Here is a 15,356-nt window from a genome sequence, read left to right as displayed (position 1 = left end):
GAACTTGCCTTAACAGCAAAAGCCCTGTTACACACTTCTCTGCCCCACTGCATCACTAAAGCTAACTGACACATTATGGATTACTGCTCTGCTTACATCCCTGCCCTGTACTCCTACCTGGGGCACCAGAGTGTCTAAGCACTGAATCAAAATTGTTCGGCAGCGTTAGGGTGCTCAAGAGCATCACCAGAGATTTGCCAAGTTAGAGACGACCCTATTCTGGGTATTTGAAAGACCAGCAATGGCCATTTAACTCCCCAGAAATTTTACCTCAAGAGGAAGACTAAAGATTGCACACACACACACAGAGTTAAGGGGATATCTAAGAGGGTTTTCTTGGATTTTTTTCTGTAGCTTCTTGCAGTCAGTCATCTAAACAGGAAAGTAGCAATGATGGCCAGAAATTACCAGTATTTAGAGGCAAAACAGAGACCTGCTGAAAATCCTTGCCAAACTATTTGGAATTCATCAACACTAAATGCTTCCTAGGAGAAAATAAAACCTCATGCATTTTAGCTGAACATTCTTCGCCTCCAACCTTATACTTTAAGCAAATAGATAGCCTTCCTACCAACAGGAGCATGGAGCAACACAGACACTCTTCCTCCTGCAATCCTGCTACTGTCGGCTTCTGTCAGAGCGACAGCTTGAAGTCATGGAAGAACCATGTAGGTCATCTCAAACCAGGGTCCCGATCCAGTACTGGCACAGCTCTTCCGGAAACACCACTGTGAAAAGCTAACATTGGGATGAGGCTCAGGGCACCTCCACCATGACCACTTTCTGGGCAGTCTGAAGCACTGTCTAGAGAACATACTTCTGCTGATGCCCTTCTTTTGGGTACTTCCCCCTCTTCTCCCCATGCCAGCTCTGGCTCATTTGAGCACTAGTCACATCCTTTCTCAAACACAAGTTGCAAGCTCTTGGGGACAATGCCATGCCATGTTTCCATCTTTTGGAAACCCTGCAGCACAGAGATCCTTGACTTGAGAGCCCAGCTGCTAGTTACTATGAATAATTTGTAATTAAAATAAAAGTGAAGCTGTAACAGGGGACTGCTGTGTCTCCAAGTTTTTTCCAGACTAGATTACTCTCAGGAGACACAGGAGAGCTGCCACTGAGGTAAAAAAAAAAAATAAATCTCAGTCTACTAGGTTTACACAGAGATCATCAAAAATACGTGTCTGTATTGTTCTGACCTCCAGATCTCTTTTTTCCCTTTGCTTTTTCCTAACCTTTAAAAGGCACGTAAGATAAACAGAGGAGAAACCAGGCAGACAACATCCTCGGAAGAGATGTAGGAATATAATCAAGCCCTCAGACACACACACACACAAACACAATAATTTATCTCTTCCTCCTCCTGTTTGATATTATCCTCTGTTCTAGTATCATAATCTGTTGCTATAGAAACAGCTATGATGTCACTACAAGAGGTTTATAGATGCCTTGAACAGGAAGGAAAGGTACATGATGATGGGAGAGAAAAAAAACACACCTACAAACAGCTGCTGAGCAGGAGACATTCCAGGAACAGCAAGTGTTAACAGGGAAAAGATAAATACATCAATGGTGCTGGCACTGCTGCAGACAAGAGCAGAATATAAACCATATTTTAAAAATAAAGAACGCTTATATATTTTGCCTACAAGTAAAAATATTCTGGGAAAGCTAAAGGACCTTCCTGAAAACCCAAACTTTCTCTGAAATGTTATGCAAGTTTTCTAGTACTGGATCTTTTCTGAGCCTTGCTGCTAGAGTCCAAGTTTCCATCAACCCACACTATGGTCTGCTGTAACGTTACCTCCAGAAGTGTCAGTGTAACACCCCACCAATGCAGCTTACAGTTAGGGAGCTTGCTGGCTATCTGCCATCCCATGTGCATTTATGATCTGCAACTAGAAGAAAAGAGTCATGTCTTCAAGCAAAAGTAAACAGAGAAGCACTGAATCCACTGGATCACATCCAGCAGCAAATAAACGCCTTGACCCCAAACTATAAGCAAAAAAAAGAGCTTTTTGAGCTTTTCTTGCTCTCTTCGCCCAAGAGAAAAAAAAAAATCTTATAGATTTGCTGCCAAACTTACTGACATACCTGACCTGTTACTAAAGAGAACATTACGTTGAGCCTCATAGGAACTCAAAATGTGCCCAGCCTTTGTGCCATCCACAACCACGTGCAGGATGATGCACGTGCAATTCTCACCCGTGAGCTCAGTTGCTGATGACTCTGCCTCCACGCTTATACCTGTTTTGGTCACCTGGACTGATGGTGAGAGCAGGGCAGACACAGGGACAGAGGGTGGAACAGTCACACATGCCCTTAAAGACGCATGTAGGCTGCGGGAAAAGTCAGGATGTGGGGCTTGCCAGGGAGGATGGAGGGAGGATGGCAGATCAAATTTGTCCTGCACAGCGATCATCATTGTGAAAAGGACAATGGCAACAACGGAGGAACCACAAGAATCTCAGATCAAGGTAAAGTGCTGGTGTTTCAGCTAATCTCTGCTCCATCAGAATTTCCCAAGCACAAAGTGCAGGTTCAGAGATCTTAGAGGAATGCTTAGAGGCATACAGAATTTTTGCTTCTGGACTCAGCTCCAGCCACAAAATCACCAGGCGGACTCTTCATCACATCTATGAGCATCAGGATATAGGTGGTATCTCCTGTCCTTGCCCGCTTCCTTTTCAAAGATGTTAGCAACAACTGCAGGAAAAAATCCTGGGAGAGACTGAAGTCAGTAAGGGCAGTTGCAAAGACAGTCAAGCCAGGATCTTCAGCAATTCACCCAACTTTCTGTTCCTTCTGGCCTTGGCTGAAACAGCCTTAGCCCCTGCACTTCTCTGGGATCACCTCCCTCTCTTCTGTTACAGTCACTTATCCTCACCTTTATTCCCACCTATCTCTCTCATCCTCTTCCCTCTTGCTCCTGACCTATTTCTTTAGTACTTCTCTCCCTGAGACCACCCTTCCCTTCCCCAAATGAATCCTTGTTACAAATGCTTAGGGAAGCCCACACATTGTTATTTCCTCTCCCCCAAGAGCCCGGCTGGTTTGTACTATCCACCTTCCCATGTCTGTGTCTATATAAAATGCAAATCCTTTGGGGTGGGAATTGTCTATCCCTTCATGGCAACGTCATGCCCAGCGCAATAAGGTCCTGCTTGTGTTTGGCACTGGCGCTACTACAGCAAATACAACTCAAATACAACTGTTCTTAGGAATGCTTTAAAAGCACCAAAGAAGAGGAAAAGAATAGGAGGTGTGAAAACAATGCCAAGCGTTTTGTGTTTTTCATCAACTTCTTTTAAATTCTGGGGGCAAATTCCTGTTCCTATTTTTTCCAAACAATTTCTTCTCATCTGTGCTTTCTATTCGGGACTGTGGAGTGGAAAACAAAGCTGGTCTTGGTGAAGAAACAGGGATTGTCCTTTTTTAAAAAAAAATAAAAAAATTGGCAGGTGGCAGCAAGCAGGAATGAGGTCTGAATTCAAATCAAACCTGAAAAGTTGAAAGATAATGGATGAAATTCAAACAGGACAAATACAAAAATCACATGCTTAGGTAGGGAGGGCTATATCCACACACACAGAAATGGCTCACGAGGCATCAGACCTCTTGGACAGGAACTGGGAACAAGCTACATGCAGATGAATGATGTTGAACAATGTCACGGTGCAGAAGTTAAACCGAACAGGAGAACTGCCAGCAAGAGATATGAAGCAATACTTGTGCTCTGCTAGGCCAGGTACAGAACTGTGCTCTAGCAGCATCATTCAAGAGAGAGATGGGCTAGCCAAAAGGAACACAAAGAAGCAGGAGGGTGGTCGGAGCTGCAGAAAACAATACAGAAGAGGAAGAGCTGAAGGATGTGTCCGAGGCAGGATTTAGCCTATGGAACACAAATCCAAGGGGAGACATGACAAAGAGGAAGGAACAATTTTTCCATATTCACTGTCAATGGGATAAGGGATCACAGCAAGCAAAGCAGAGCAGAGTTACAGAGGACATAAAGTTTTTTCAGCGATAAAGCTAGTGAAGGGCACGATAACAGCCTGGGCATGGAATACACCGGACAAGCCCGCTAGGGAACATGCTAAAAAACATGCATTTGGTATACTACATCTCGCCTTGAAAAACCTTTCTGAAGTTTTTCCTATGCCGACTTCTATGATTTCAATTATTTTTGTGAGAGATAAATTTCTCTGGCATTTCAGCAAAGCCCACAGACCAAGACAAACCTGTCAGTGTTTAGAACTGCAGGAGACCTCAGTCTGCAGGGTACCACTGTGTAATACCATTGTTCTAGTTCCTGCTAATGCCTTTAAGGATTAAAGATTATAATGAACAGGGAAGACAGCTGCCCTTCTGAGTTTCCCAAGTATCTCTGGCAAATACCACTGCCTTGTGGGATGACCTTTCTCACTTTTCAGGGTAGGAGCTTTAAGCGATTGCTCTTACTTCATCCTTCCAGAGACAGATGTCAGCACAGGCCCTGAACAGTGAGGAGGACAGAAAACGAGGTGTGAATGAAGACTGAGCTTCAGCTTCTCCAAGTAAGTGTCCCATCCAGCAGGAAGTACTGAAGAAAACCAAGGGAGCAAACTATACCTTCCTTCACCCACCACTCTTGCTCCAGCACGCAACATAAATGGGCCAAGGCTCGCTGCACAGAGATGGTGCTTCCCCCCAACACAGCTCCCTGGCTTTAAGCAGTGCTGTTGCTGACCTACACTATAATCCCCAAAATCATAATTGAGCCTAAGAGCAGCTCCAGAGGCTTGCATCTCAAGGACACATGCCTCTCACTGGCTACATTGTACATCTCCTGTGAAGACATGGAAGGCTCCATTCTTTGGCACCATTCTGTCAGTGGCTTGATTAGACAGCCATTCCTCATATAGCACCTTGAACATATACAGCGCTGTATAAACACGTCCCATTACAGATTATTTCCATAAATTCTAATGGCATGGGGCTTTTTAGTTCTTAGCCCTGACTCCAGACTCCCCAAGGTATATTGCAATGTGCCAATGCCTGTGGAGATGGAAGCTGCTCTTCCACTCAGTTGCTTGGGGAAGTCTTAGAAGAATGATTTCTACCATAGAAACTCTCCAATTCAGAAGGCTATGTGAATTCAAAAGCAGTCCCAAAATACATGTACTGTGCTTTCCAGAGGAAGGATCTTAGCTCCTGATGTGGCCAAATAAAGGATTCAAGGGTTCTCTCTGTGCCCTCGACAGGTGGAAGCAGTAACATGCCTCTGCTCCCTCCTCCCCAAACAGGTAAATTGCTAACTGCCCTGTCTAGAGTGAAATTATCACCTGGGTTTATTTTCAAAACAAAACCTGAACTTTGTACTGCTAGGGGGAATAGTTTCAAAAGAGAAGACCTCTCATAAACATAAAAACCTAGGTCCACAGCAGGGTATGAAATTAGCTGAAGAAACAACCTTTTCTTTAAATAGTGCTTCATTCTCATGTCTTGTTACCCACCAGTTAACCTTCCCAAAGCAAGAAAAAGCCCTATAAATAATATTTCACATTCAGAGGGCAGAGATTTCCTAGTAAGGGTGAGGAAACAACCTCATTTTTATAAATTAACTGATTAAGCTACAGAGGCCATGAGTCAAAAAGGTAATTCAGCATGTGGCCAGCTTTAAAGACATAAACAATTCTAATGAAGTCAGCAGCACTGCCTGCGAGTTTAAATTTAGGTGCAGACCTTAAAATACCTTCTTAAATTGGGAACAGAGAGGAAAAGGGAGGAACTTTCAAAAATATCCAGTCTCAGTCTACCCAACCTTTACAGATACAGGATTGTGAAGACAATAATAGCTGTCAGCCCACTACTAAATGCCTTTGCAAACTCCCCTTCTTGGGAGTCTTACCCAAAGGTATGTGCTATCCCAGTTGCCTCAACGCCTGCACCCAGGTGGTCTAATCTGCCTCATACCGGCATCTCAGCCCAGTCTGAAGAGCAGGTGGCTGAACTTGCTGTTGACCTCACCATCTGGCCGGACTGCTCTAACACCATCACCTGGGACCCACTTAGTAAGGCCCACAAACCAAGAGAGGGATTAACCTCCATGCCCAGGTCACCAATCCTTCCATGATTTGACTTCCCAAAACTTCCCTCCACATATTTCATACGTCATCGCTGTGTTGTGGCCACAACATTATCTGCCTCAGAATAAATGGTCTAACTTCCAAAGGCTGACAAGAGTTCAAAACCCTCACAGGCACCAAGGAGGGCTCTGGGCTGTCCTGTCAGTAGAAGACCTACACCGATCAGGGTACATAGCTGGCTCTTACCCAGTCTGGATAGAACCACATCCGGTGGTTTCAAAGCATCATGTGAAAGTGGGCAGTAAGCAGCAGCCACTGGGTAAATAGGGAAACCAAGGCAGGGCAAATTGAAAGTAAATTCATTTTCCAGGCCAGATGAGGTGTCCAGCTGAAGCCAAGAGAGTTTTCCCTACCTGTTACAGCAATGAAGAGGAACGTGCTGCAGAGACCAAGGGCCAATGATTGTGGCAAGCAACTGTGCTTGCCTCTTTGTCTAAGCACGTTGTTTCTCTGCTCGCCTTGGCCCCTGGTCCTGACAACGCTCTTTCCGCTTCTGAAAATAAAACAGCATTTTCCCCCCATTACATCTCAAACGCATTTAATCGCTAGATGTGGCAGCATGATAGGAACAATAATTATAACTGGAGGGGGCTTCCTGTTATCCTGGCTATAGCCACATCCTGAGCTAATAAAAATATACGCTTTTGGTCCCAGCATTGACTGAGCTTAAGTTCTGGTTATTAATTTATAAACAGGAAGCACCTCCGAGTTATCACCTCCCTACACAAACTTTGGGGTAAAGACCTTTACTCTGCCTCTCTGGTGCCACCTCCCCAATGAGCAAGTTTTGTGTGCTTTAATGAGATTTGAGGATGCATTCAAAACCCAGCAGGGCTGGCCTGTTCCTGGTGCTAAACAGGATCTGAGCCGTGACGTGCCCGGGGTCAGAATTTCAGGCTTCCCAGCCCCTTGTGTGACACGGATGGTGTGCAGGCAGGTCTGCGCTGAGCTCCAGCAGTGGCAGCGGTGGCGAGGTGCAATTTACAAATATTACCCAGATTAATTCCATAAGCCACCCACATAGAAAACTACCGACGCGGCTGCTAAAAATATACTGTGAGTTCCAACAAAGTTGTCAGGAATAAGGAAGAAGAAAGCAAAGCAAAGAGGAACAAACCCAAACCAGAAGTAATCACTGTTTAGAAAATAAAGGTTAAAGCATATAAACGCCTCTTTTCATCCAATTCTGAAGCATGCCAAGTACAAAGCACCCAGGAAATTACTGGAGACACCTGCCAAGGGCAGAAATCTACCCATAGCCCAGGACCTGGTGATGTCTAGCAGTAAGCCCTTTTAAGATGGGGACTCCACTGATCCAAAGAGCCTGTTTCTGTTCTCTGGCAAGGAAGAAGTGTCACACAACAAGCACACCCACCGATGATGATTTTGCACAGCAAGGGCAACACTGCCTAGAGCAGAGTCCAAGGAACCAGATCCTCACCTGTCTCAAGCCATTCACCTCCTCTGAAGCAGCTACAGCCACCCCTGAGGAAACTGTGTCTTAGGTGCTCCGCAGGACAGCCATCATTAGTTTGCCTTAACTCTGGAGCAGAGGCCGTGCAGGATTACACCTGATAAGGCCTGCTTTGAAGCACAACTCATTTCCCTGTGTGGTCCTCAGCCAAAACTAAAACCCAGGTCAAAAACTGCACAGCGGTGTTACTTGTGTTTTATTTTACTTGGTAGGTTTTTACATCCTTTATTTCAGCACTTAGCTCTGCAACACTGAAAAAAAGAATGAGAAAAATGCAGTAGAGGAGAAGATGACAACAAAAACTCTGAAATCCTTAAAACAAATGGGAAAATTGTCCTTGCACAGTGTGTGGGGGAGGATTTCACGCCAGATATTAATTTATTTATCATGCCTGGCCTATTAATATCAGGTGAGGCACCATTCGGCTTCTTAGATCCAGTATTTAAGCCAGCTGCTCAGCACAGGCGTATGCCGCCCTCACCTCCACATTGAGAATTGTGGGTGACTTTGTGCATGTGCTCTATGTTATCACTCACTTAAATTTTTACTGGAACCATTTCATAATGCCTCTGAGGTGTCACATTTCCTCCTGGGGCACCTTTTCGGTCAAAGAGCCTATGTTCTGAAACCCGTAAGGTGGAGATACTGTTTCACCTACCCTCGCCTGCCTTGTGGTGGTGAAAGTGGGTGTACGTGTGTTTGTGTGCCACCCGAGACTGCCTGGTCAAGGGCAGGAGCAGAGGAAAGACTGCCCAACACAGCACTGATCCAACCCCGTGGCTCCTGTGCTCTCCTCAGTGCCTTGACTGTACCTGCTGCTCCAGAGAAAGGCTACCAACCACACTGGTTATACAGATAACTTCAGGCTTGTAAGGCAGGGTGGCAGTCCTTGCCTCCTTCCAAGGAGGAAATCGCATCTCCTGCGATAAGTTTTTATCTATGCACTGTGATATTGCAGGGAATTCTAAGGACCTCTCATGGCAACAAGGAGGCGGAAAACATTCATTAACCCCTCCTCTGCCTCTGTCGAAGCCATCCAGCTGCAATTTAACCCACAAACATACTGCAACACAAAACAGATAACACAATCCCTATCAGCCTTTACGCTGGCTCCTGTGATTTGGGATATTCACCTACTTCAGGCTCGTATGCCGCAGAGCCTGACTGCGGACCCTTCTGTATTGCTTGCAGGGAATTTGTTTTTACGCATTGCTTTTTAGGGCATATTTTTCTATCTGCTCTGGCAGGGGGGTTGGAACTGGATGATCTTTAAGGTCCCTTCCAACCCATACTATGATTCCTTCTTCCAGGCAGGCAGCAGTACGGGCGCTGCTGAAGTTGGGATGCTCTAAGGAACCGCTAAACTTCTACCGCACGCTCCGGTGCGGCACCACCGCCTCCTCGCCGGGAAGAAGCTCGGTTGCAGCCGAGGCCTCCCGTCTCTCCCTTCCCTGCCCTGCCCGGCTCCGGAGAGGCGGCCGAACTGACCGCAGGCCCCGCCGCCTTCACTCCGCCCCCAGGGCCGCTGCGGAGCCGCCGAGGGGCCCCGCATCGCGGGATGCGGCCCGGCGAGGAGCGAACTTGGCAGGCACCGCCGCATCGCCCACCCTGCCGGGACCGACACCGGGGAGAGGGGAAGGCGGACCGGCGGGCGAGGGAAGGGCAGGAACACGGCCAGCACCCCCAGCCGCGATGGCAGCCCCCGAGAACGCTGGGGGCGCAAGGGGGGGGATGCCCACGAATAAGGGTGGGATGTCTGGGTGCAGGGCAGGGGGGAGATGCCCGGGAGTAAGGGTGGGATGTCCGGCCGGAGGGATGGGGGGGGATGCCCAGGAATAAGGTTGGGATGCCTGAGTGCAGAGCGGGGGAGAGATGCCCGGGCGCAAGGGGGTTGGGGGGATGCTCGGGCGAAAGGGCCGGATGCCTGGGCGCAGGGCAGGAGGGATGGCGGGGGGGGACGCCTGGGAGTAAGGGGGGATACCTGAGCGCAAGGGTGGGATTCCTTGGCTCGGCGGGGTGGTATACACGGCTGCAGGCGGTGGGGGTGGGGGGATGCCCAGGAGTAAGGGTGGAATGCCCGGGCGCAGGGATGGGGGAGATACCCGGGAGTAAGGGTGGAATGCCCGGGCGCAGGGATGGGGGGGGATGTCCGGGAGTAAGGGGGTTGGGGGGGGGGATGCCCCCGAATAAGGGCGGGATGCCTGGGTGCTGGGGGGGGGGATGCCCGGGCCCAAGGGGGTTGGTAGAATGCCCAGGCATAAGGGTGGGATGCCTGAGAGCAGGGATGGGAGGGATGCCCGGACGCAAGGGGGCTGCGGGGCTGGCCGGGACCGAGGGCGCTCGGCGCTGCCGGCAGAGGGCGCCACCGCCCGGGAAGCCCCGGCCCCTCCGCGGCCCATCCACCGGCCCCGGTCCCAGCCCCACCGCCCCCGCGGCCCCTCCGCGCCCCCCCCCCCCCGGCGGCTCCGCTACCGCCGCCCCTCCTCCCTTCGGCTGCGGGGAGGGCCGGCCGTCCTCCCTCTCTCCCTCCTTCTCTCCGCTGCCGAAAACGCTCCTCTTTGTCTGCCTGCCTCTCGCGGGGTCCGAACTCCGCACCGCCCGGGGCTCTGCCCACAAATAACCCGGTAACTTTACACCGAGCGCCCTCCGCTCGGGCGCTGCACGCCGGGCTCGATTTTCTCCTCTGATAAGTTTTAACCGGCCTCGCCGTAGGGAAGAAAAAGTACCCTTGTCCCCCGTCCCGTCCCGTTCCACCCAGCCGGGTCGCCCCCAGCACGGACGGAGCGTCCGCCCGGTGCGTGATGTCCCTGCGCTTCGTGTAACGCTTCCCGGGCAGCGCCGAGCCGGGAAGGATAAAGGCAGCGCCAGGGGATTTAAATTAACCCCGTATATATATATATATATTTATATATATGTTTGGTTTGTTGTTTTGTTTGTTTTAAACAACCACCCTGAAACACGCCACTGATAAGACAAACACGCACCCCCCAAGTCCCCCCGCATTTATTTACCCCAGCCCGAGGAAAAAAAAAAACTAAGTTAGGGCACTTGGGCTTCTCCTTCAGCCGTGGCTGGGCTGGAAGAGAAAGCGGAGGAGCTGACAGCCCCGATCCTCCGAGGAGAGCCCCGGCGGAGGGCAACTCTTGGGAAACCGGCAAAAAGAAGCCGGGCGGCCGCTTCTGGAAAGAAAAACTGCGGCGAGGGGCAGGCAGAGACATACAGACAGTATACATAGAGAGGTGCAGGGCAGACACACACACACACGCATATAGAGGCGCAGGGCAAGCTCCGTCCACCTCATTGTTCTGTTCGGCACCGGCACGGACTTCACCCACCGCCCCCCACCGGCACCGGGGAGGGGCAGAGAAGGGGTTGGGGGGGAGCAGCGCCGGGCAGGGCAGGGCAGGGGGTGCCCCGCTCCCCGTAACAGCGCCGGGGGCACGGCGAGCAGCCGGGGACACCCCCTCCCCCCCCCCACCCAGATCCCCGCGGTGCGGGGAGGGCGTCGCGCCTCGGGTTCTTACCTTCGTACATGGGGGCCATCGGTGCAAGGACGCCTGTTATTCATGGCAACGCCGCCACGAACGACGCGAGATCGCGGTCCCGTGTCTCTCTTCCTTGCCCCCCCCTCCCACCCCCCCTCCTTCCAAACTCAACACACATCTGCCATCTTGAGCGGGTGTCTCTCGGCGGAGGCGAAGCTGCCGCCTGCTTGCTGCATCGCCGCCCGCCTCAAACGCGGGGGGAGCCCGGCACATCCAGCCCCGCTGCCGGCCCTCCGGGGCGGGCGGGGGGCGGCGGCGGCGCCGGGTCGGGCCAGCGCCGGGGCCGGGGCGAGGCGCAGGGGGGTGCCCCCCCGGCTCGGGACGGCGGAGGGAGGGACGGAGGGAAGAAAAAAAAAAAAAAAAAAAAAATGAGGGAGGGAAGGAGGGGGGGCTGGCGCGGTGCCCCCGCTCTCAGCGCGGCATGGCTGCGTGTGCCGGGGCGACTGCGAAAGTTGCGCTGGGGGGTGAGAAGGAAAAGGAGAGAGAGACACACAGAGAGACCGAGGAGGAAGAGAGAGAGGAGAGGGGAAAAAAAAAAAAAAAAGGAAAAAAAAAAAAGCAGCAAGCGGAGGGAGTTTGCAAATAATCAAGCGCCGATGGCACTGATCGCGGCTTCCCAGAAGGAGAGGGAGCGAGCGAGAGGAACCCTCTGCTGAGATTATGTGGGATCTTGTTTAACAACACATTTCAATCAGGAGAAAAAAGGAACAGTCAACAGAAGTTGGTGAAACACTTCTGTCTTCTTCCCCCCCCCCCCCCCTTCTCTTTACAGAAAAGAGAGGAAGGGAAGGAAAAGAAAAAATAAAAAAGGCAGCTGATGGAAGCTTTGCAATTCACTGGCTGTGGGGATCATATAATTTGAGCTCATGTTTTACAATAGCATGGAAAATTCCTACCTCTCCCCCTCTCCCCAAATAAATCTTCTGTTCCCTCAAGGCATTTCACAATCTGGTTCACTGACAAAAGTTCCTATTTATCTTTTATTATTATTATTATTTAGCTTGCTTGCAGTGTAAATATTTGGCGGATGCATTTAAAATAAACACACGTTGTTGCTTTTAGGAATCAGGTTGTGGTTTTGTTTCAAAAAAAAAAAAGGGGGGGGCCCACATCAAAGAAGTGTTTATTTACTGAGACTGACAGCCACTATTTCCCTCCCCCTCTTTTTTTTTTTTTTAAAAAAAAATTTAAAAGATCCATCTCTTTGGTTGAGCTCTTTCTGTAGGAACACCAACCCAACCAGCATCATTTTTGTCAGTGCATACAGGAAAAAAAGTGAAGCCACGTTATCCCGAGCCTCTTTTTCCTGACAGCAGCTTTACAAAGGAAGGTCAGTTACCAGGTACCCATTACGCAGGCAAGGAAGCTGAGGCTCATGCAAAGCCTCTAGCAAAGGTGGAAACAAAACCTCGGGCTGTGATCCTGCATTAACTGCCGTCTGGATCTGCCTGCCTAGAGCTCCTTACTGGTGAGCAGTCTGGGACCAAACTGGTGAAGACATACTCTCTTTATGCCTGACGGCTGGTCCCCCAAAACACTGTCTTTTGCTGCTGCTCTCCCGCTGCAGAAGTCAATCACAGCAGGGCTCAACACCCAGCTGCTCCTGCTCACATCTCCAGGAAGAGAAGGAGGCAAGAGGTAACTTTTATTTGGGGATTTTGATGAGAGCCAAATGCTCCTGCCAGCCCGTCCCATAGTCGCAGAGTGCTCAGAGGATGCCCACTTTGGCAGATGAAAGTGGGTGAGGGAGCAACTCGTGTTGACCAGCCCATGGAGCGGGATGATCGCGCCTGCACTGCGAACATACAATCCCAGGCTCCTGTGGGACCCCTTGTTTGCAAGGTGTCTTCAGTGTTTTGCATAACTTTTTTCCCCACTGAAAAATGCCTGGGATAACAGGAGGGCTGTCTCATGGCCTATTAGCATTCTGTTTACAGCATGAAGCTGAGGATACGTGTTGAATGTGTCAGGGAATGTCAGGCAGGACAGGTGGAGGTGGTTGAGGGTGCCAAATCAGCTGGGATGAAACTGGAGGACTGTGTACAGCAGAGGGAGCAAAACCTGCTGCCATCTCATTCCCGCTTCATTTTGAGAGTGATCTCAAGACCAACCACAAGAGAATCTTGGATAGAAATAGAGCTGCCTCCAGCTGCACCACTGGGGAAGTCCAGGCTAGAGGGCAAGCAATGTGGACAGCAGCAGGCGCAGTATTCGAACTTGCTTCTCACTCCTCTTTTATTTAGCCGTGGAGACCCTGAGGGTTTGGCTGTAGGTACTGACTCGATAACCTCACATTTTCCTGAAACACGTTTCTCGTCATTGTAATTCTGCGCTGTTCTTTTCTTTTATGATGGAGGACATTATCTGTTTTGTTGAAGCTACTGATGTTTATGATCCCAGCCTGCTTCCTTGTCCTTGAATCAGAGCAGCAATCATGGAGTCTCATCTCGGGAAGAGATGTGGAGAAGTATTGGAGAAGTGCAAAGGACAAAACTAGAGGGCAGGGTGCTAAAGGAACCAGCTTCGCTTCTTGGCATTGCATTTTGCTGCAGCATAGCTCCATCTTAGTCACATCATCCTCGCTCTCCTTGACTGTGAAATAGGGGCAGCGGTACCAGCCTCTGCTGCACAAGGCTTTGCTGATGGGTTCTTCTCCCTCTTCATTTTACCCTGAGCTATACCTTAGCCATCCAGCCTGCATTAACTCCATGTCCGTCAAAGTTTAAAATGTAAATGAAACTCAACCTCCAACAGAAAAAAAAAAGAGGAAGGGGTTGGTGGAGGGGTCTGCAGAACTCACCGTATATGACCTGGGCACAGCAATGGTGTCTGCTGACCTTGTGGCTTGCAGGTGGAGCCAAACCTGTGCGTGACATACTTAGACAAATGCTAAAGCTGCCTGGCTTCAAAGCACAGGTTATCCTGTCTCTTTTAGGGGTAAGACACTAAATTTGATGGGCTGCTTATCTGGTTCATGATAACAATTCCCGATTGCCTTTTTGCCTTTCAGGTTTGGTAATGCCAAGGACATTACAGATTCTCATCTGCAGACAATGCATCCAAAGTTAGGAAAATTAATGGAGATATTTCCACCGACTAGGACTGTTCTGGTCTTACATATTTTTAAATGTTGCTGCCAAATGAGGTCACAGCGCATTTGGTAAACAAAAAACTAGCCCAGCAGGTACTGACCTCGGCCGAGATCAGCTGCTAGAACCTGGTGCATAGAGGAAGGCCGTGATGTGTGGGCATGCAGAAAGACCAGGGGTTCCCCTTGTACCTCAACTCACAGAAGGCCTCCTTGTGACAGTGCCCTTCAGTGGGGACTTGGGACATGTGGTTTGGGGCTGGAGAGTAAAGCTACGCTTTCTCACTGTTGTGCACAGATGGAGATGAATTTCAGAGGTGGCCTAGCTCTGAGCCTACTGCCTTCTTTCTGCTCTCACTAAAATTTGAGCATCCAAGCCTCCTTGTGGAATGAATGTACCTGTTGGGAGCCAGGTGCCAGCAGTGAGGCCACAGGAGCCCCAGGGCAAGCCCATCCTTCTGCAAGAGAGATCGTGGTCCTCTGTCTGTGTGCCTGAGATCACAGGATGTGTCCCTAAAGTTTTGAGCACAGAGACTTTCCACTACAACAGTATTTCTTTGGCCTCTTCACTTGGGAGACAATCACAAACTAGTACATTTTCATGTCTCCTCGTATGATTTTTCATGTCTCTATTCGCTTATTTGGGTCTACCATAAGCAGACCTGTAGTCTGGATGAAGTACACAGCATGCTAAGCCTTGTCAGGCAACGTTGTACCACTGAGGTAGCAGCATCCTCAGCTACTTCCACTGGGGCTCTCAGGCAGTGGTGGCAGAGGCTAAGCCGGGAAAAGGAGGGGTGGCTTTTTTACAGTGCTGGGCTGGCACTCGAGGGGCTCATTTCCATTTCTGCCCCATATATGCAAATCTTGGTGGTCCTGGGCACGTCACTCACTTCTCTAGAAAAGCACATGGTGTTTGACTGGTGTGTCTCAGGGGGGCTGCTGGTTAACAACCTAAGCCTATACTCAATTGCAATGGGGGTGTTGGGAATTACTGTTTCTTGCTGGAAATGGTGGGAGTTTGCAGTTATTTTTCTTTTCTTTTGGAAATTAGTACAGATTTTGGAGATTGATGTGCAAGAAGGAAGGCAGGTGAATTTTAAAGCATAGTTGTTGGGCAC

General features: G+C 49.7%; 1 protein-coding gene across 5 annotated transcripts in view; it reads right to left on the bottom strand.

The window, feature by feature from the left end:
* HIPK2 (homeodomain interacting protein kinase 2) overlaps nucleotides 1-11,283 on the bottom strand; it is a 135,895-nt gene extending 124,612 nt beyond the window's left edge. For all 5 annotated transcript variants that reach the window (XM_054061819.1, XM_054061829.1, XM_054061840.1 and 2 more), the window contains exon 1: nucleotides 11,127-11,283. In XM_054061819.1, coding sequence (XP_053917794.1) covers nucleotides 11,127-11,145 — 19 coding nt within the window. In that variant the 5' untranslated portion in view covers nucleotides 11,146-11,283. The remainder of the gene's footprint in view (nucleotides 1-11,126) is intronic.
* Between the last annotated feature and the right edge of the window lie 4,073 nt (nucleotides 11,284-15,356).

Source organism: Cuculus canorus, chromosome 1, assembly GCF_017976375.1.
Source record: "Cuculus canorus isolate bCucCan1 chromosome 1, bCucCan1.pri, whole genome shotgun sequence".
In the NCBI taxonomy this organism is placed as follows: domain Eukaryota; kingdom Metazoa; phylum Chordata; class Aves; order Cuculiformes; family Cuculidae; genus Cuculus; species Cuculus canorus.
Note: the sequence above shows the minus strand (reverse complement) of the source record. Positions and strands in the feature narration are given on the sequence as shown.